A 21164-nucleotide genomic window follows, 5' to 3' on the forward strand; every position below is an offset into this window, starting at 1 on the left:
AGTGATGGAGTGATGCATCAGATGACCTGGCCTCCACAATCCCCCGACCTCAACCCAATTGAGATGGTTTGGGATGAGTCGAACCGCAGAATAAAGGAAAAGCAGCCAACAAGTGCTCAGCATATGTGGGAACTCCTTCAAGACTGTTGGAATAGCATTCCAGGTGAAGCTGGTTGAGAGAATGCCAAGAGTGTGCAACGCTGTCATCTAGACAAAGGGTGGCTATTTGAAGAATCTCAAATATAAAGTATATTTTGATTTGTTTAATACTTTTTTTGGTTACTATATGATTCCATATGTGTTATTTCTACAATGTAGAAAATAGCAAAAATAAAGAAAAACCCTTGAATGGGTAGGTGTTCTAAAACTTTTGACCGGTAGTGTATATTATAGTGTATTTAATGTTTTTACATTTTTTAAGTTAACACATGAAAATCACCCCTCCCCCTCCACCTTTCTTGTTATTGGTAATGGTGAGAGGTTAGCATGTTTTGGGATCATGATCTTTGTGCATCTGCAACTTTGTCACTCATTATTATTCATGATTCATTCATGATTATTCGTAATCATGGTAGTGTTCACATTCTATTCTTATTTAAAATAAAAGTGAATCCAAAATGACACAATAGGCCTGCATTATTTACCATTCATATTGGGCTCAACATAATCTGAAACACAACCAAATGATACTGCAAATGCATCCAAAAAGTTTGTAGAGTCACAAGCTTGATGTAGTCATTGTATGCTAGGAATTTGGGACCAAATACTAAACTTTGACTGAATGTAATACACTATAAGCAAATGTGTCCAAATACTTATAACACCTTCAAATGGGGGGGGGGATAGCTAGATACATAAAGTGCTTTCATTTATAAATGGTACAACAGATAGCCTATATGAAAACACCCTCAAATAATAACCAACCAGGCCAAAGCAAGCTTATGTCTGTTGTATTGAACACTCCGTTTGCCATCAGCAGAGGACAGTGATCATGCAATGTGTGTAAAATATCCATGTGCCATGACCATGTTTGATGTAGGCACAATCCAGAGTAACATTAAATAACAAAACAAATCTCAATGGTCAAGTCAAATGATGAAGACTTCTTAATGATAATGCATCAATTTAAAGCCACTATAAAATACAGAACAGTTGTACCACTATCTCTTAAAATGCTCTCGTCTTTAATGAACACAAAAAAGCATGACGCTGCATGAAACGAAACACGTTTTTTGTTCGACTATTTCCGCCTTATTCGACTATTTCCGCCACGGTCTCCAGTCCCTCCATTTTGTTTTCTGTTGTTGGAAAGAGAACATTGCAGAAAACTGTGTCGTTTAGAAGGATTTTCTGGCAATGGACGGGTATGTATAATCGGCCTTCTACGATGCTTGTGTTTTTCTTGAACGAATGCATCATGCGCGGCAATATATCGCTGAAAAGTAAAGTAGCTAACGTCAGATTCTAGCTAGGGTTTGTTTTAGCTAGCTAGCGTTACCTTAGCTTGGTTAGCTACTAGTAGCGACTAACTAACTCCTGGCTGACCCATGTCAGTGAACTGGGAGAGAGCTAAATAGGTAACGCTAACGGTAGCTACGTAAACAAAGTATATTTTGTTTCCGAAACTGTTTAGTAGCCTGCTGATGTTAGCCAACTTACGTTAGGTAATACATAGCTGAATAATACATTGCACAGTTCAACGTTAGCTAGCTAGCTAGCTCTGGATAGTATTCCATGCGAGGGTGTGTCGTCCTCGCTTGTGCGTTGATCATTCATTGAATCCTTTGTTGATCGGAAATCTAGCTAACGTTAGCTAGCTATCAACTCAAAGTAGAAGTCATCAACACCGTTTAACTTGAATTGCCATACATGTTTCCCCTTTTATATGTGGTCAGATAATCAACATGTGTGTGTATGTTATAACTATGTGCTTGTGGAAAGAAACGTTTGGTTTTCTTTTTGTAGGTAGCCACGGCACTAGCCCGCTAAATTGCGAATCTTACCATGGGTAACGTTAGCTATCTGACTAGCGTTAGCTAACTTCCTATGCTAACTAGCAAGCTCGAATCTACTTGACCATGCCGCTACTAACGTTAGTTTGTCGGGTGACTGTGCTGCACATAAAGTATCTGCTAATAACGTTACTGTTACTATGTGACATTAGCTGGCTAGCTACCTTCTCTATCCCGTGAGTTAACAAACTAGTTAGTTGAACTGTAGCTAGCTAGATTAGCAGCATGCTCTGTATTGTGGGAAGATTATGCTTAGCTAATCAGTATGTTCCCTCTCTTTTTCAGTATTGGAGATGTTGCAGTTGGCGTAAAGGTAAGCCTCAGTCCAGTGTCCTCTCTATGGCAAAGGTTATAGATGCTTGGAAACATCTCAAATTCTCTCTCATTGCTTTGGCAATGCAAAACTCATTTTTCTTAACCAGCTTAGTTACATTAGGCTTAGTTGTTACATTAGGCTAACTACATCCCGATTAACACCTTGGTCAAGGATTGCCTCCATCCAGTTTTAGTCCCCTATGTTATACTTTATGGGCAGATACCTTACATGGGACACAACTCAAATTTGCAACCCACCCATTTACTACAATTAATACAAACTAAAGTGCTTTTCAAGTCAGAATCTGCACACAGAATCCTAAATGTAGCCTACTACTGTTGAGAGAGCATGTGGTATTGGATCAGAAAGATGAGGCTACATTTCAAATTGTAATTTCTAGCTTTTATGATATTAGAACAACAGTAATTAAATAGGACCAACTTACGTCCATTCTGTTTAGGGAGAAAGGTGTTATTTTATAAATGCATCCTGATCCTGTACCCTTCTAACCCAGTTTGTCCAACAACCGCAGTTCCGTCTGGAGCAAAACAAAGTTAACTCTTCTGCTAAAGGAATGACTCTTGAAAACAAACAGCCCTTTGATAGTATTATTGGGCTTTGCCTCTGTGTTTTTCATCAATATTTAATGTCCAAAAGAAACTTTGCTTTGAGAAACATTCCCAGCCCTGGTGTGAGTTAGGTCTAGTTGTCACATTTTAAGTCAAAGACAACTTTATTATCTGGAATGTATTTGTGGACTCTGGCCCTACGGGAGCACTCCATATCTAATTTATCACATCTATAAAACATGTTGGCGATAAAGAACATTTCGTTCAAATTCACTCGCAGACAAAAGAGAAAAAGACTAAGACCCAGGCCTATTCTATAGTTGGGTCTGTAATGGCTCCAGGCCTCGCTGTCCCATCTGTCAGTTTTAGCGGTGCTCGGAGTACGTCAGCCAGCAACTGCAGCCCAGCGGACAGAGGACAGCTCCGAGCCTTCGGGGAGCGCTGGGGAGCTCCAGATGAAATGACATGTCTGATATCTTGAGACTCCATGAGATTAAACCGACTGACACTAGGAAAAAAAACTAAATGAGAGGGGACTCTTGGTGTTATGTCCTCCCTCCGTTTCCTCAAACTGTCCACAGAGAGAGCTATTTCATTGTGGTCTTTCAGGGGCTCTGCTCACTGCAAATGGAAGGTGTCTCTTCTTAGAGAGCCATGCCTTTATTTCACTTTCACTCTTTCTCGCTCTTTGTTTTCTTTCTTTCTTCAGAGAGGATCAGATGAGCTGCTGTCAAGCAGTCTCTACAACAGTGGCTCTGACATGAGCAGTATCAGTGGTAAGTTAGTGTGGTCCTATTTATTTTTTCCCTCTCTTTGCAAGCCCTCTCTTAATGGAATTTGCATACATCATTTGATCGGAGTCCAACGCCATTAAAATAAGTGAAAGGATTAGTGAATGTTTGACAGTTGAATGGCTGTATTAGTAGATACCTTCCTCACGGGAGGTGTTTCAGTATCTGAATAACCTGGTGCGCCTCTGTAGGTGGGAACATACACATGCTTGCATGTGATTGGAGTAGAGATGCTGCCTGCAGTGCATTTCAATAGGCTATATCTCTTCAGAGCATTCCTGTAATGCCTTAAAGAGAAAATATAGTAGCCTGAGAAAGCTACTGTATAGCTCCCTTTATTCTTAATTTTCTTTTCCACAGGTCTAAATCAGTATCTTGACATCCTCAACATCAAATCAAATTTTGTCACATGCGGTACAACAGGTAGACCTTAACGTGAAATGCTTACTTCACAAGCCATTAACCAGCAATACAGTTCAAGAAATGGAGTTAATAAAAAGTTTTTGATGTGATAAAAAATATAACTATCAAGAAAATTACATAACAATAATGAGGCTATATACAGGTGGTACTGGTACCGAGCCAGGTTAGTCGAGGTAATTTGTAAAGTGACTAGGCATAGATAATAAACAGCGAGTAGCAGCAGTTTGTTTGGCCATTTTATTTATTGTTCAGCAGAAGGGGTAGAAGCTGTTAACCTGTTGAGGACAGACGTTCTGCTAGCGGAACCCCGTTCCGCCTGCGGAACCCCTAGCCAACAGCCAATGGCATCGCACGGCGCAAAATACAAAACCAACTAAAATACCACAATTCTATTTTCTCAATCAACTATTTTACACCATTTTAAAGACAAGACTCTCGTTAATCTAACCACATTGTCCGATTTCAAAAAGGCTTTACAGCGAAAGCAAAACATTAGATTATGTTAGGAGAGTACATAGACACAAATAATCACACAGCCATTTTCCAAGCAAGCATATATGTCACATAAACGCAAACCACAGCTAAATGCAGCACTAACCTTTGATCTTCATCAGATGACACTCCTAGGACGTTATACAATACATGCATGTTTTGTTCAATCAAGTTCATACTTATATAAAAAAACAGCTTTTTACATTAGCATGTGATGTTCAGAACTAGCATACCCACCGAAAACTTCCGGTGAATTTACTAAATTACTCACGATAAACGTTGACGGAATACGTAATTATTTTAAGAATTATAGATACAGAACTCCTTTATGCAATCGCTATGTCCGATTTTAAAATAGCTTTTCGGCAAAAGCACATTTTGCAATATTCTGAGTACATAGCTCGGCCATCACGGCTAGCTATTTTGACATCCGCCAACTTCGGGGTCACCTAAACTCAGAATTACTATTAGAAAAATTGGATTACCTTTGCTGTTCTTCGTCAGAATGCACTCCCAGGACTTTCACTTCAACAACAAATGTTTTGGTTCCAAATAATCCATAGTTATATCCAAATACCTCCGTTTTGTTCGTGCGTTCAGGTCACTATCCGAAGAGTAACGCTCGAGCGCATTTCGTGACAATTTTTCCCCAAAATATTCCATTACCGTACTTAGAAGCATGTCAAACGCTGTTTAAAATCCATTTTTATGCTATTTTTCTCGTAAAATAGCGTTAATATTCCAACCGGGCAACGTTGTATTCATTCAAAGAGAGAAAGAAAAACATGGCGAGTTCTCGTGACCGCGCATCTCCAGTCTCACTGTCCCCAGGCTGACCACTTACAAACTCTGCTCCTATACTTTGCCCAGAGACAGCAGACACCCCATTCCACTTTCTGGCGGCTTTAGAGAGCCAATGGAAGCCTTAGAAAGTGTCACGTTACAGCACAGATGCTGTAATTTCGATAGAGATGTAACAGAAGGACAGCAAATTGTCAGACAGGGCACTTCCTGCATGGGATCTTCTCAGGTTTTGGCCTGCCATATGAGTTCTGTTATACTCACAGACACCATTCAAACAGTTTTAGAATCTTTTAGTGTTTTCTATCCAAATCTACTAATTATATGCATATTCTAGTTTCTGGGCAGGAGTAGTAACCAGATTAAATCGGGTACGTTTTTTTATCCGGCCGTGAAAATACTGCCCCCTATCCCAAAGAAGTTAAGGGGCCTTTTGTTCCTAGACTTGGCGTTCCGTGATCACACAGTCGTCCGGAACAGCTGGTGCTCTCATTCATGCTTCAGTGTTACTTGCCTCCAAGCGAGCATAAAAGGCATTTAGCTCGTCCGGTAGGCTCGCGTCACTTGGCAGCTCGCGGCTGTTTTTCCCTTTGTAGTCCGTAATATTTTTCAAGCCCTGCCACATCCGACGAGTGTCCCGCTCCTTTTAAACGGTAGCTCTAGCCTTTGACTTGGTGTGGATGTTGCCTGTATCCATGGCTTCTGGTTGGGAAATGTACGTACGTCACTGTGGGGACGACGTCGTCAAAGCACTTTTTGATGAAGCCGATGCCTGAGGTCTACTCCTCAATGCCATTGGATGAATCCCGGAACATATTCCAGTCTGTGCTAGCAAAACATTCCTGTAGCGTCCTCGTCATCTCATCACTTCCGTATTGAGCGAGTCATTGGTACTTCCTGCTTTAGTTTTTTCTTGTAAGCCCGAGTCAGGCGCATATAATTATGGTCAGATTTGCTAAATGGAGGCCGAGGGAGGGCCTTACGTGTGTGTGGTGTAAAGGTCGTCCAGAGTTTTATAATTTCTTCCCCTCGCCTTTGGTTGCCCGTGTGACATGCTGGTAGAAATGAGGTAAAGTGGTGGTGATATTCTACCTTAGGCGAGCAATACCTCAAGACTTCTTTAATATTAGACACAAACCAACAGTTATTGTCAAATAGACACGCACCCCTCGTCTTACCAGACGTAGCTGCTCTGTCCTGCCGATGCACGGAGAAGCTAGCCAGCTCTGTGTTATCTGTGTCGTCGTTCAGCCACATCTCTTTGAAACATAAGATATTTCTGTTTTTAATGTCCAGTTGGTAGTATAGTCTCATTCGTAGATTGTCCGGTTTGTTTTCCAATGATTGCACATTGGGCAATAATTTGAACGGTAGTAGTGGTTTACCTACTCGTCTGCAAATTCTTACAAGGCACCCCCCCCCCTTTCCTCTGTCTTTTCTTCAATAGATGTAATAATCACTACAGACCCTGCTTCAATTCCAGGCTATATCACAAAAGGCGATACAGATTAATCGGCCGATTATTTGTATTTCTTTTTTTCCCCTTTGTAATAATGACAATTACAACAATACAGAATGAACACTTATTTTAACTTAATATAATACATCAATAAAATCAATTTAGCCTCAAATAAATAATGAAACATGTCCAATTTGGTTTAAATAATGCAAAAACAAAGTGTTGGAGAAGAAAGTAAAAGTGCAATATGTGCCATGTAAGAAAGCTAACGTTTAAGTGCCTTGCTCAGAACATGGGAACATATGAAAGCTGGTGGTTCCTTTTAACATGAGTCTTCAATATTCCCAGGTAAGAAGTTTTAGGTTGTAGTGATTATAGGACTATTTCTCTCTACGATTTGTATTTCATATACCTTTGACTATTGGATGTTCTAATAGGCACTTTAGTATTGCCAGTGTAACAGTATAGCTTCCGTCCCTCTCCTCGCTCCTACCTGGGCTCGAACCAGGTACACATCGACAACAGCCACCCTCGAAGCAGCGTTACCCATGCAGAGCAAGGGGAACAACTACTCCAAATCTCAGAGCGAGTGACGTTTGAAACACTAGCGCACCCCGCTAACTAGCTAGCCATTTCACATCGGTTACACCAGCCTAATCTTGGGAGTTGATAGGCTTGAAGTCATAAACAGCGAAATGCTTGAAGAATTGCAAAGGGCTGCTGGCAAAACGCAGGAAAGTGCTGTTTGAATGAATGCTTACGAGCCTGCTGGTGCCTACCACCGCTCAGTCAGACTGCTCTATCAAATCATAGACTTAATTATAATATAATAAACACACAGATATGGTCGAATCCGGAAACTATCATCTCGAAAACAAAACGTTTTTTCTTTCAGTGAAATACGGAACCGTTCCGTATTCTATCTAACGGGTGGCATCCCTAAGTCTAAATATTACTGTTACATTGCACAACCTTCAATGTTATGTCATAATTATGTAAAATTCTTGCAAATTAGTTCGCAATGAGCCAGGTGGCCCAATCTGTTGCATATACCCTGACTCTGCGTGCAATGAACGCAAGAGAAGTGACACAATTTCATGTTAGCAGGCAATATTAACTAAATATGCAGGTTTAAAAATATGTACTTGTGTATTGACTTTAAAGAAAGGCATTGATGGTTAGGTACATTTTTTTGTCCCGCAGATGCGCTTGTTAAATCATCACCCGTTTGTGGAAGTAGGCTGTGATTCGATGAGAAATGAACAGGCACCGCATCGATTATATGCAACGCAGGACACGTTAGATAAACTAGTAATATCATCAACCATGTGTAGTTAACTAGTGAATATATTTGATAGTTTTTATAAGATGCGTTTAATGCTAGCTAGCAACTTACCTTGGCTTCTTGCTGCCCTCGCGTAACAGGTAGTCTGCCTGCCATGCAGGCTCCTTGTGGAGTGCAGTGTAAGGCAGGTGGTTGGAGCATTGGACTAGTAACAGGAAGGATGCAAAAACGAATCCCCCCTGAACAAGGCAGTTAACCCCCGTTTCTAGGCCGTCATTGAAAATAAGAATGTGTTCTTAGTCTGACTTGCCTAGTTAAATAAAGGTGTGTGTAAAAAAGGAAAAAAGAGAGAAATCTGCAAATCGGTGGCCAAAAATACTGATTACCGATTGTTATGAGAACTTGAAATCGGCCATTCCGATTAATTGGTCGACCTCTAATCACAACCACAATCATTCTGTGCGCCTTAAGTTGTTTGTGTGCGTTCTGGTGGGCAGATTGAGAGCAGAGCAGGAGACCAATTTACATTGTGACAAATGGACAATAAAAGTATTACTTTTATTTCCATCTAGATGGTACGTCCAACGGGAGTGACAGTAAAAAACTGAGAGTGGAAGACAGGATGGAGGCTCCTCCTTCTCGTGTGTTGCACATCAGAAAACTGCCCAACGAAACTTCAGAAACGGAGGTCATTGCCCTGGGGTTACCTTTCGGGAAGGTCACCAATATCCTGACTCTGAAGGGAAAAAACCAGGTGAGTGGGCCCAGAACAATTCTGCAGCCATTTTAGATTTTGTTCGTTGCCGGGCCCTTCCAAATGTCTATTTTTCAGTGAGTGGTCAGTGGGAGATGTTTGGCTCTTGCCCCTTAGATTCCTTTCTTGTGTGACCTCTTTGTCTGAGTGATTCCTAATTGCCTGTGTTTTAATCCATTGGTATTCCTTCTGAAACTTGCCATTTAGGATTGGAAAACATTGGCTGTGTTTGTCTGAAGTTAATGTCATGGTCACATTGTTGAAGTTTTCATAGTGATTTGTTAGGTTTCCTTGTTTTGTGTCCCTTTCCTTGTTTTGTCTTATAATACAGAAATGATCAAGTTTAGTTGAATATAACTGTATAATTTCTGTATCATAAGACTCCATAGAATGACATTGGGTATATATTGTAACAGAACTATAATTTCTCTTTTTGTCCATTGGTCCTCAGGCTTTCTTGGAGCTGGGGACAGAGGAAGCGGCAATTACTATGGTCAACTACTACTCTACTGTGACACCGCATGTTCGTAACGTCCCCGTATTCATCCAGTACTCCAACCACAAAGAACTCAAAACAGACGCCGGAAACCAGCGTGCCCAGGCGGTCTTGCAGGCGGTGTCAGCGGTCCAAGGAGGCGGTACCCCTACATCGGGTTCAGATCTGGCTCTAACAGCTGCATCCAGCCCTGTGCTCAGAATAATCATCGACAACATGTTCTACCCAGTCACTCTGGATGTGCTGCAGCAGGTACTCTCACAACTTCACATTTTGTGTCGGAGAGCAGATTTCTGAATGCGATACACTGCTCAAAAAAATAAAGGGAACACTAAAATAACACATCCTAGATCTGAATGAATGAAATAATCTTATTAAAAACTTTTTTCTTTACATAGTTGAATGTGCTGACAACAAAATCACACAAAAATAATCAATGGAAATCCAATTTATCAACCCATGGAGGTCTGGATTTGGAGTCACACTCAAAATTAAATTATGGTTTCCTGAGGGATCTCCTCCCAGACCTGGACTAAAGCATCCGCCAACTCCTGGACAGTCTGTGGTGCAACGTGGCGTTGGTGGATGGAGCGAGACATGATGTCCCAGATGTGCTCAATTGGATTCAGGTCTGGGGAACAGGCGGGCCAGTCCATAGCATCAATGCCTTCCTCTTGCAGGAACTGCTGACACACTCCAGCTACATGAGGTCTAGCATTGTCTTGCATTAGGAGGAACCCAGGGCCAACCGCACCAGCATATGGTCTCACAAGGGGTCTGAGGATCTCATCTCGGTACCTAATGGCAGTCAGGCTACCTCTGGCGAGCATATGGAGGGCTGTGCGGCCCCCCAAAGAAATGCCACCCCACACCATGACTGACCCACCGCCAAACCGGTCATGCTGGAGGATGTTGCAGGCAACAGAACGTTCTCCACGGCGTCTGTAGATTCTGTCACGTTTGTCACATGTGCTCAGTGTGAACCTGCTTTCATCTGTGAAGAGCACAGGGCGCCAGTGGCGAATTTGCCAATCTTGGTGTTCTCTGGCAAATGCCAAACGTCCTGCACGGTGTTGGGCTGTAAGCACAACCCCCACCTGTGGACGTCGGGCCCTCATACCACCCTCATGGAGTCTGTTTCTGACTGTTTGAGCAGACACATGCACATTTGTGGCCTGCTGGAGGTCATTTTGCAGGGCTCTGGCAGTGCTCCTTGCACAAAGGCGGAGGTAGCGGTTCTGCTGCTGGGTTGTTGCCCTCCTACGGCCTCCTCCACGTCTCCTGATGTACTGGCCTGTCTCCTGGTAGCACCTCCATGCTCTGGACACTACGCTGACAGACACAGCAAACCTTCTTGCCACAGCTCGCATTGATGTGCCATCCTGGATGAGCTGCACTACCTGAGCCACTTGTGTGGGTTGTAGACTCCGTCTCATGCTACCACTAGAGTGAAAGCACCGCCAGCATTCAAAAGTGACCAAAACATCAGCCAGGAAGCATAGGAACTGAGAAGTCGTCTGTGGTCCCCACCTGCAGAACCACTCCTTTATTGGGGGTGTCTTGCTAATTGCCTATAATTTCCACCTGTTGTCTATTCCATTTGCACAACAGCATGTGAAATTTATTGTCGATCAGTGTTGCTTCCTAAGTGGACAGTTTGATTTCACAGAAGTGTGATTGACTTGGAGTTACATTGTGTTGTTTAAGTGTTCCCTTTATTTTTTTGAGCAGTGTACATTTTCTTGTGGGTATGCTCCATTTTATTTGTACATAGTTGACCACTACCTCATCTGACCTTATCTCGTTGCAGAAATTAGGGTGTGTTTTTTTAAATATCTATATTTATTATTATAGTTTTGTTGTTGTTGTGGTTTTTAATATTTTCTCTGATAGTCAAACATCAGCAATGTTGTTGACGTTGTATTTTAAACACATTTCCTGTATTTTCTGTCTGTTAGATCTTCTCAAAGTTCGGCACGGTCATGAAGATAATCACATTCACCAAGAACAATCAGTTCCAGGCCCTGCTGCAGTTCAACGACCCATCTACCGCACAGCAAGCCAAAATTGTGAGTAGTCCTAGTGATGATAATAAATACATAGGTATGATAGAGCGTTTTTCTAAGAACCACAGAGTAAGAGAGACTGTGATACGCGGTGCAGACCTCTCATGGCAATCAAGAGTTCATAATTACGTTTTAGAAATTCGGCAGGTGCTCTTATCCAGAATGACTTACTGTAGTGAGTGTGTACATTTTTCGTACTGGTCCCCTGTGGGAATCAAACCCACAACCCTGGCATTGCAAGCGGCATCCTCTACCAATTGTGCCACATGGGACCGTGAAATTAACTGAGTTGTACAATTTCATTACTCGTTGGCGTATTTGTACACTTCTCGCTGTTTCTATTGTGAGAGCACTGCTAAGGTTTCCACATGCAAATAAACCTGAAACTTGTTTCCATTCTTACTCAGGCCCTGGATGGTCAGAACATCTACAACTCGTGCTGTACGCTCCGCATCGATTACTCCAAGCTGGTCAACCTGAACGTCAAGTACAACAACGACAAGAGCCGTGACTACACCCGGCCAGAGCTCCCCGCCGGGGATGGACAGCCTGCCATGGACCCCAACATGGCTGCAGCCTTTCAAGGCAAGGACTCCAACTCTCTGCTTGGTAAGATCCCAGGTAGATCCCTCTCTTTTCCTTTCTCTTTCCTCTTAATGTCTTCTTTGGGGCTCTTGGGATTGGGAGGTGTTGGAAGCTCAACACTGGTTTAGGGACTAGCTCTGCTTTCTATATCTCTGGTGCTGTGGGGTCTATTTGTCTATCTCTGCTCATGTCTGTCAATTTCATCCATCTCCTATGTCCAGTAGGGTTGGGTGGTATCCAGATTTTCTGTATACGGTATTACCCGAATTGCACACGAGGTGCTATTTAGATATATTTAATTTTGAACACAAAACAATTTAGGCAACAGGGATCTTGATCCGGGAGGGGATTGAATGTCTATGCTGTAACGAAGAAGCTTCGTCTTGATATCTATCCACTTAGCAAACCAACTGCATAGCTTGATATCTATCCACTTAGCAAACCAACTGCATAGCTTGATATCTATCCACTTAGCAAACCAACTGCATAGCTTGAGACCTGAGCTGGATGTCATTTATTTGACACATTTTCTATTTCTTAAAGTTATTTTTATTCTATTTAATCTTTATTTAACTAGGCGAGTCAGTCAAGAACAATTTCTTATTTACAATGGCAGCCCACCCCAAACCAGGGCGACACTGGGCCAATTGTGCGCCGCCCTATGGGACTCCCAATCACGGCCGGATGTGATTCAGCCTGGATTCGAACCAGGGACTGTAGTGACGCCTCTTGCACTGAGATGCAGTGCCTTAGACCGGGAGCCCACAGTGGCATTATAAGCAGTGGCATAGCTAGCATTGTAAATCATACATTTACATTTTAGTAATTTAGCAGACGCTCTTATTAAGTGGCTTACGTAGTGAGTTCATACATTTTCGAACTGATCCCCATGGGAAATGAACCCACAACCCTGGCGTTGCAAGCGTCATGCTCTACCAACTGAGCTACACATCTGGGACGCCTGTATTTCGAAAATACACGCAATATCGCCCAAGCCTAATGTCCAGTGTCAGGTGGAATCACTCTTGCTGGACTGGCTGTGCCTGTCTGCCAGGGAAAGTACATTTGTTTTACCTCAACCGGGGCTCTGGGTGGGTGGGGTTTGCACATCTTAGACCATTCCATTGGTCCTAAAGTGAAATCTCCACCCACAATGGGCCCTGGGTGACCCAAATGCATCCTCAGGCTCTTGTTGGGTCTACGTCCTGATCCCTCTAACCCAGTTATCTCCAACAGGTCGACCGCAAACTAACAGTAGCTCGCAACCCACCTATGAGTAGCTTGCCATGCAATTCACATGTTCCCACCGCAAACTGTCATAAACAAATCAGACCCCTCAAGCTCCCAGCTACTATCTAATCAACGCAACATTGACATTATCCCACCATAGTTAGTGTTAGCCACTTGACTTAAAAAGCTTAAGCTATCTGTAATATTGCCCGTCTATCTGTGTGGTGCGTGCGTGAAGCCAGTTGATGTGATAACTGTCTTGTAGGTTGACACAAATGTTTTCCTCAAAACCTCCTCAATTAACCGTTAACTGCAAAGTAGGCTTACCTGGCAGCAGTATATCATGAGTATGTATATCATTTGTATCTATAATTTGTTATTTGCAAACTTTGCCATGAAATGGGCAGCGGCAATGCAGAAACATCGCTATGCATGCACGTCGGCACATTCCTCACTCGCTAGATACGTAATTTAAAGGACTAGATGCGCTATTAAAGGGAAATTGCACAATAAATACAGTACCAGTCAAGTTTGGACACCTACTCAGCATATGTGGGAACTCCTTCAAGGCTGTTGGAAAGCTGGTTGAGAGAATGCCAAGAGTGTGCAAAGCTGTCATCAAGGCAAATGGTGGCTACTTTGAAGGCTACATTACTACATGATTCCATATGTTATTTCATAGTTTCTGATGTCTTCACTATTATTATACAATGTAGAAAATAGTCAAAATAAAGAAAAACCCTTGAATGAGTAGGTGTGTCCAAACTTTTGACTGGTACTGTTTTCTTCCAGACCCTAAGAAAACGTGTCCTGATTTGATTTAACTGTTGCCATGGACGCAGAACATTCAATTTCGTTGTTTCTCTAGGAACAATTTAAATTTTGAGAGTAAAAAAACAAATCTAAGACCAACACATAAAACTGAGAACATCATTTGGGAAGTTAAGAAACATTGCTTGAAAAAAATCTGATTTTACAGGGCCCCCGTTTGAGTTGTTTATGAAACGTTATATTGACAACACGGTGCACTACTTTCTCTGGTACTCTAAGGACAGTGGGGACCCCTGCTCTAACCTCTGACCTCTCTCCAGGTGCCCTGAGCCCGCTAAATGCTGCGGCGGCGGCGGCTGCTGCTGCAGGGAGGGTGGCTCTGTCTGGTCACTCGGGCTCCAGCGGCGTGCTCCTGGCCTCCAACCTCAATGAAGAGGTCAGTACTGTTCTACCTACCTTCCCATCCAGACATGGACCTAACCCCTCTCACACGCCTAACACACATGCTCTTGTTTCTATTGTCCTCTTTCCCTCGCTCTTTCTCTCTCTCGCTCTCTCTGCCTCTTCATGATTTCCAAGTCTGCCAGTGCAGACTGAGCCCCTCTCGCTCTCTTCAAAGATGGGGGGGGGGGGAAGGGGACTCTAGTTTTCTCTAAGCTTTCCTCTCTGGCTCATATGAAAGATCATATGATGACTTTGTATTGTCTGAATCACTCTCACTGCTATTCTCTCTCTCCTTCTTTCTCATTTTGCCATACTGAACTGAAACGTAACCATCTCTTTCCTCTCTGCTCTCCTCTCCTAACTTGATCTCTCTGTCTGCCTGTCTCGTGTGAGATCTCTATGGAGAGGACCTTATATTTCAGATACTATGACTCTGTTATTACTTCCCACACTCTCAACATGTACAGTACCAGTCAAAAGTTTGGACACCTACTCATTCAAGGGTTTTTCTTTATTTTGTACTATTTTCTACATTGTAGAATAATAGTGAAGACATCAAAACTATGAAATGACATGTATGGAATCATGTAGTAACTAAAAAAGTGTTAAACAAACCACCCTTTGCCTTGACAGCTTTGCACACTCGTGGCATTCTCTCAACCAGCTTAATGAGGAATGCTTTTCCAGAAGTCTTGAAGGAGTTCCCACATATGCTGAGCACTTGTTGGTTGCTTTTCCTTCACTCTGTGGTCCAACTCATCTCAAACAATCCAATTGGGTTGAGGTTGGGTGATTGTGGAGGCCAGGTCATCTGATGTAGCACTCATCACTCTCCCCTGTCAAATAGCTCTTACACAGCCTGGAGGTGTGTGTTGGGTCATTGTTCTGTTGAAAAACAAATGATAGTCCCACTAAGCGCAAAGCAGATGGATTGTGTATTGCTGCAGAATGCTGTGGTCACCATGCTGGTTAAGTGTGCCTTGAATTCTAAATAAAGCATCCCCACACCATCACACCACCTCCTCCATGCTTCACGGTGGGAACCACACATGCGGAGAGCATCCGTTCACATACTCTGCGTCTCCCAAAGACAGGGTGGTTGGAACAAAATATCTCCAATTTGGACTCATCAGACCAAAAGACCGATTTCCACCAGTCTAATGTCCATTGCACGTGTTTCTTGGCCCAAGCAAATCTCTTTTTATTGGTGCCCTTTGGTAGTGGTTTCTTTGCAGCAATTCGACCATGAAGGCTTGATTCACTCACTCCTCCGAACAGTTGATGTTGAGATGTCTGTTACTTGAACTCTGTGAAGCAAGTCCTCATGAGAGCCAGTTTCAGCGTAGTGCTTGATGGTTTTTGCGACTGCACTTTCAAAATTCTTGATTTTTTTTCGAATTGGCTGACCATGTCTTAAAGTCATGATGGACTGTCGTTTGTTTCTCTTTGCTTATTTGAGCTGCTCTTGCCATAATATGGACTTGGTCTACCACCCCTACCTTGTTACAACACAAGTGATTGGCTCAAATGCAATAAGAAGGAAAGAAATTCCACAAATTAACTGGCACACCTGTTAATTGAAATGCTTTCCAGTTGACTACCTCATGAAGCTGGTTGAGAGAATGCCAAGGGTGGCTACTTTGAAGAATATTAAATATTTTAATTTAACACTTTTTTTTTGGGGTTGCTATTATTATACAATGGAGAAAATTGTAAAACTAAAGTGAAAACCCTTGAGTTGCTATGTCCAGACTTTTGACTGGTACTGGTCTGTGGGGCCAAACATGATTGTTGAATGCCATAACTCAGGTGGTTTCATGTCTGTTGTCTCAAGATTTGTGTGCATGGTCTTTGGACAAATTTGATTCACTTCATACTCTTTAACACATTTTAGCTGAAATCTCCTTGGCCCAGTTTTTAAAAAGTTATCCATCTGGATTTTGCCTATCGGATAGGATTAAATGCATAGAAATAGAACAGACCAATTATTGACTTGAATGGGAACTCCCGTTCTATTTAATTCTATCCGGATAGATACCTTTTGAAAAACTGGACCCTGAACTTCAAGCTTTAGCCTACTGCATGTCCTTTGTTTCTTCTTTGCGAGGCTATTACTCCTATGATTATGGTGTGATTATGATTTGACATTGAATGTACCTTACCCATGTTTGTCCAGGGGGTGATTTACATTTGGCACAATTTATTTGCTTGTTTAGTTCTGACTAAGTACATGAACTGGCCATTTTCTGACCAAACTCCTGCATTTCCAGTGTACTGACCTGTATTTATTTTTGTCCCCCTCCCTCACTTTGTTTTAATATTTGCATTTGCTCCTCCCACCTCTCTCTCTCTCCCTCTCTCTCTCTCCCTCCCCCCCATCTATTCCCCTTGCTTCATCCATCACTGTAACCCCACTGTTCATGATTGGTGCTTGAACAAAACCAACCTGTTCCCTTGGACCAACCTTATCCCCAAATTAACTGAACCATACTCCATGACCACCTTCACCATTCTACGGGAAACCACCCTCCTCCGTTATGGATGATCTGTCCATCTCCGCTACGCTCTCTACCTCCGCTCCGACTCTTCTACCTCTCTACCTGTCTTCCGCTGCTTGCTCTTCTCTCCTTCTAAAGATGGTTACGCCCCAAAGTCTGTTTACTCTCTTCGGTATGTTATTGTTAGCGCTCTACCGCTCTCTTCTTTTGTTGTTGCTTATTCCTGTTAAGAGACATTTTTTATTTTATTTCCTTACACTGTAACTGGTTTGGCTTGTAGTCTTTAGGAATAGGTTATTCTGTTCCATTGGTTTGGTTATCTCTCTCAATCTCTCGTTTCGGCTATTGAAATTGATCCATCCATAGATTTGTTCAAATGCATGGTAAATTGATTTGGCATGTACTGTAGTTTGATTGGCTAAACATCTCACAGAGCTTGTTAACTTCTCTATTTGAGGGTTTCTCTGTCTGACCTTTACAGACACACGCCTCCATTTAATTCTGATGAATGATCTCAAGCCTACTCTCTCTATCTAGCCTCTTTCTCTCTCTGTCTTGCCTAAACCTTCCCTCTATCTCCAGCGCTAACTGTTTTCCTCACTGTCTCCTCTTCCTCCTCGCCCTCCTCTCGTCTGCTCATGGCTTTAACACAGGGGTCTATGGGGACACCCAGAGGGTGAAGATTCTTTACAATAAGAAGGACAGTGCTCTGATACAGATGGCCGATGCCAGTCAAGCCCAGCTAGGTAAGATTCTCCTCCATTTCCCCAACTGTCAACTCTCATGTTAACTGGCTGATTTAAAAAGGATTTTAAATATTATTCCATTTCCCATGTTCTCAAGTGGCAAATAAGAATATTTGTTTTATTTTCTTGATGTAACCTGGATAAATAAATGTTAAATTAACTGAAATTGGATAGGATAAACGTCCTCACAGGGGCATTTGTTTTCGGAACACATTACAGCTGGATAAAACAAACCATGCACACTTAATACAAATCCAATCTGCTTCCAGCGATGAGTCACCTGAATGGTCAGAAGATGTATGGGAAGGTCATCAGGGTGGCTCTGTCCAAGCATACCTCAGTGCAGCTGCCCAGGGATGGACTGGATGACCAGGGCCTTACCAAGGACTTCACCAACTCCCCCCTGCACCGCTTCAAGAAGCCCGGCTCCAAGAACTTTCAGAACATCTTCCCTCCCTCCACCACCCTCCACCTCTCCAACATCCCGTAAGTCTATGTCATGGCCCCTAGACTAGATACTCGGTTGTCTATATTGGCTCATACTGGTTATTGTTAGGATTTGGACGTAGTAAGCAGCTCCTGCATCTGTGTCAGTGTAGCCCCTGATCCAAGGTCAGTTTTGCAGTTTCTCACTCAACGGTATTTGGGGAGGGTAATCTGATCCCAGATCTGTGCTAACTATTGGCAACGTCTATACCTGGAAAGAAATTAAAGAGAACCCTATGGTCTGGGTTGGCTGTCTTTTGTTGGAATGCTAAGTTCATGTGTTTCGACAGAACGGATGTAACTGAAGAAGACCTGAGACTACTGTTCTCCAACGCCGGGGGCACTGTGAACGCATTCAAGTTTTTCCAGTAAGTATTTTTTTCTCTTTACCACTATAATAACGTAACTGCGCTACAGTTGTTCTTGATTTGTTTGTGAATTAATTTCTTTAGCTCTGTGGCTAGCTCCAGGGTGTTACACTGACTGACCCTGTGTAACCCAAATATGTGCATGTTTGTGTGTTCTGTGGGCTTTTTGAGAGCAGAGAAGAATATAAATTCTGATGTAACCATCTTGTCTTCTTCCCAGGGATCACAAAATGGCGCTGCTCCAGATGTCGACGGTGGAAGAGGCCATCCAGGGTCTGATTGACCTCCACAACTACAACATGGGTGACAACCACCACCTGAGAGTGTCCTTCTCCAAATCCTCCATCTAAACCAGCATAATGATCCTCCACAACATCCATCGCTTTCTGTTTCCAAATGGCTTTTGGCTGCTGTTCGTTTATCCTGTACAATCTTTCCGGACTGGGGGACCACATTTTGACCTCATTGTAGTTCTTTCTATTTTTTCTTTCTACGTGTTATCAGTCATTCCTTCAGAGAGGACCAGAAACTAAAATGTGTATTAAAAAAAATAAGTTGTTGTACTTGTATGGTTTGAGGAAATTTTACCCCTGACCCCTGTGTAAGTCCCATATTCCATTTGTATGATAGGCAAACCATTTTCTTTTTCCATCTTCTTATTATGAAGGGTGGATGAATGGACTTTGGCATCTCTTTATTATGATTAGTTACATAAGATATGTGCCTTACCTGACAATATCAACTCTTTTTACATTTTAAATATTTACACGAATCCCTGCAGTCAGATTTTGAGGCACATTAATTTTGATGTGTAATATTTGTTTAAAACATGATTTCTGTTCTCCCATGTGACTGTGCAGTTTGAACTTCTGCCACCCAAAAAGCTTCTCCTTTTCAGTTGCAGGTGTTGAATTTGTGCCGGGTTTTATTTTGTTAAAGTCACTATAGTTGTTGTGGAGTGGGGAACCATATGAGATTGAAGTTGAATCAGTCTTTTTACAATTGTTTTTTTTTGCGCTAACTTGGACCACCGTGCTTGAGGTTTCTTGCGAACAGACAACCAACAATGCAGATTTAATCCAAGTTTCCATCTGTATGATCATTTTAACTGTTTTTGTTTCCACAAGTCATCCATTTACTAAAATAGTCAATGTTGCTATTCTTTAGGTGTTAGTTTTCCTTACCTTCTTTTGTTTTGGTTTATGTACATGGGTAGAAGTTGAGTGGTTTCCTAAGCATGTACTGCCTGGTCTAGTTATTGGAATTTAAGTTGGTAGTACTTTATTCATTTGAACTGTACTTCATAACTGTCATTGTCCTACAGATGACGAAACAAATGTCATGGCAATATTATGAAGTACAGTTCAAATAAAGTGTTACAAAAAAATCTGCTGTTGCATGCGTTGGAAGAGGCTAATAGAAGAGTATCTGTAGTGACGTCAACGTGTTGCAGTTTACTGATGAAGGTTGGGACCAAAGTGTATGTGCCTTTTTTAGTTTTAATTTACATTGCATCGCCAAGGAAAGGAACAATATTTTAGTGAACTGCTGATATATTTTGTATATCTGAACAAATAAGACACAGGACCTGATTCAGAATCAACAACCTTCATTCCTTCTATGGTTATTTTAAGCTGATATAGATGTAATACCCACAATTGTTTGAAGAATCCCACAACCTCAACTTTCTAGAAAATGAGATTCTGTTTTTCAAGAGAAGTCATGTATATTTTCTATCAGTTACATTTTTACAGCTCTAGAAATGTAATATTCAGATATAGTTTGGAAGAGGCACAATTAAAATAATTTTCTAACAAAGTCGGGAGATTTGGTCTGACTTAGTTGTTTGAGATTTTTTTCTTTCTCCACTTTTTATCTTCTCTCTTGTGTGTACTTTGCTTTACCTGTGTAGCATGCTCAATAAACTCTTCTGTAGCTCTGTATTCACCTCTTCTGTCTCTGTCTACAGCTTGCTCATCTTTCTTCGGTCTCACTTCACTAGGTTTCTGATATCACTTATATTCTGTCCCAGGGTGGGAAAGGAAAGGGACCAAAACAAATGGGGATACTAAAGCTCAAAATAGGCCTAATTCAATTATCTGAACAAAATAAATGAACAATTTGAAGTTTGCTTCTGACACATTAAACCCCCTGGTTTTGAACTTGTTCTGTCTCTTCCTGTAGATCTAATACACTAACTGGTCTCTGGGACGCACACTGTTTTAAATCCATATATACTCTTCTCTTTCTGCTCTGTAGGGGATTCTGTCACTAAATGCTCATAACCACTGGAATTAGCTGCATATCGCACCAATCCAATGCCACCATTTTATCTAGACCTTACGCTCCAACTAACATATTGTGTGTGGGTAGACTGTGTCACTTACTACCATCTCTGGAGTAATCTGTAATGTCGTTCCATTCTGAGGCCATAGGGGGGGAAAGCATGTCTAACATCCATTGACCAATAACTCATGTTTCTGGTCATGAAATGTTTTAATGTCTAGTCTATGGCAGTCTGTTTATTATAGTCTCAACGCATTTCTGTACTTGACCAGTGGCTGCTGTGTTT

At 42.0% G+C, this 21164-nt stretch overlaps 1 protein-coding gene across 2 annotated transcripts; it reads left to right on the forward strand.

The window, feature by feature from the left end:
• The first annotated feature begins 1261 nt into the window (after window positions 1-1261).
• ptbp2a (polypyrimidine tract binding protein 2a) lies at window positions 1262-20535 on the forward strand. Of its 2 annotated transcripts, none has more exons than XM_014157361.2 (13): window positions 1262-1364; window positions 2298-2325; window positions 3607-3673; window positions 8721-8902; window positions 9354-9650; window positions 11357-11467; window positions 11872-12085; window positions 14371-14486; window positions 17131-17164; window positions 17646-17738; window positions 18008-18224; window positions 18515-18592; window positions 18813-20535. In XM_014157361.2, the coding sequence occupies exons 1-13, from the start codon at window positions 1357-1359 to the stop codon at window positions 18940-18942; spliced, it is 1575 nt and encodes a 524-aa protein (XP_014012836.1). In that variant the 5' UTR covers window positions 1262-1356; the 3' UTR covers window positions 18943-20535.
• Window positions 20536-21164: the final 629 nt, after the last annotated feature.

This window comes from Salmo salar, chromosome ssa19, assembly GCF_905237065.1.
Source record: "Salmo salar chromosome ssa19, Ssal_v3.1, whole genome shotgun sequence".
NCBI classification, from domain to species: domain Eukaryota; kingdom Metazoa; phylum Chordata; class Actinopteri; order Salmoniformes; family Salmonidae; genus Salmo; species Salmo salar.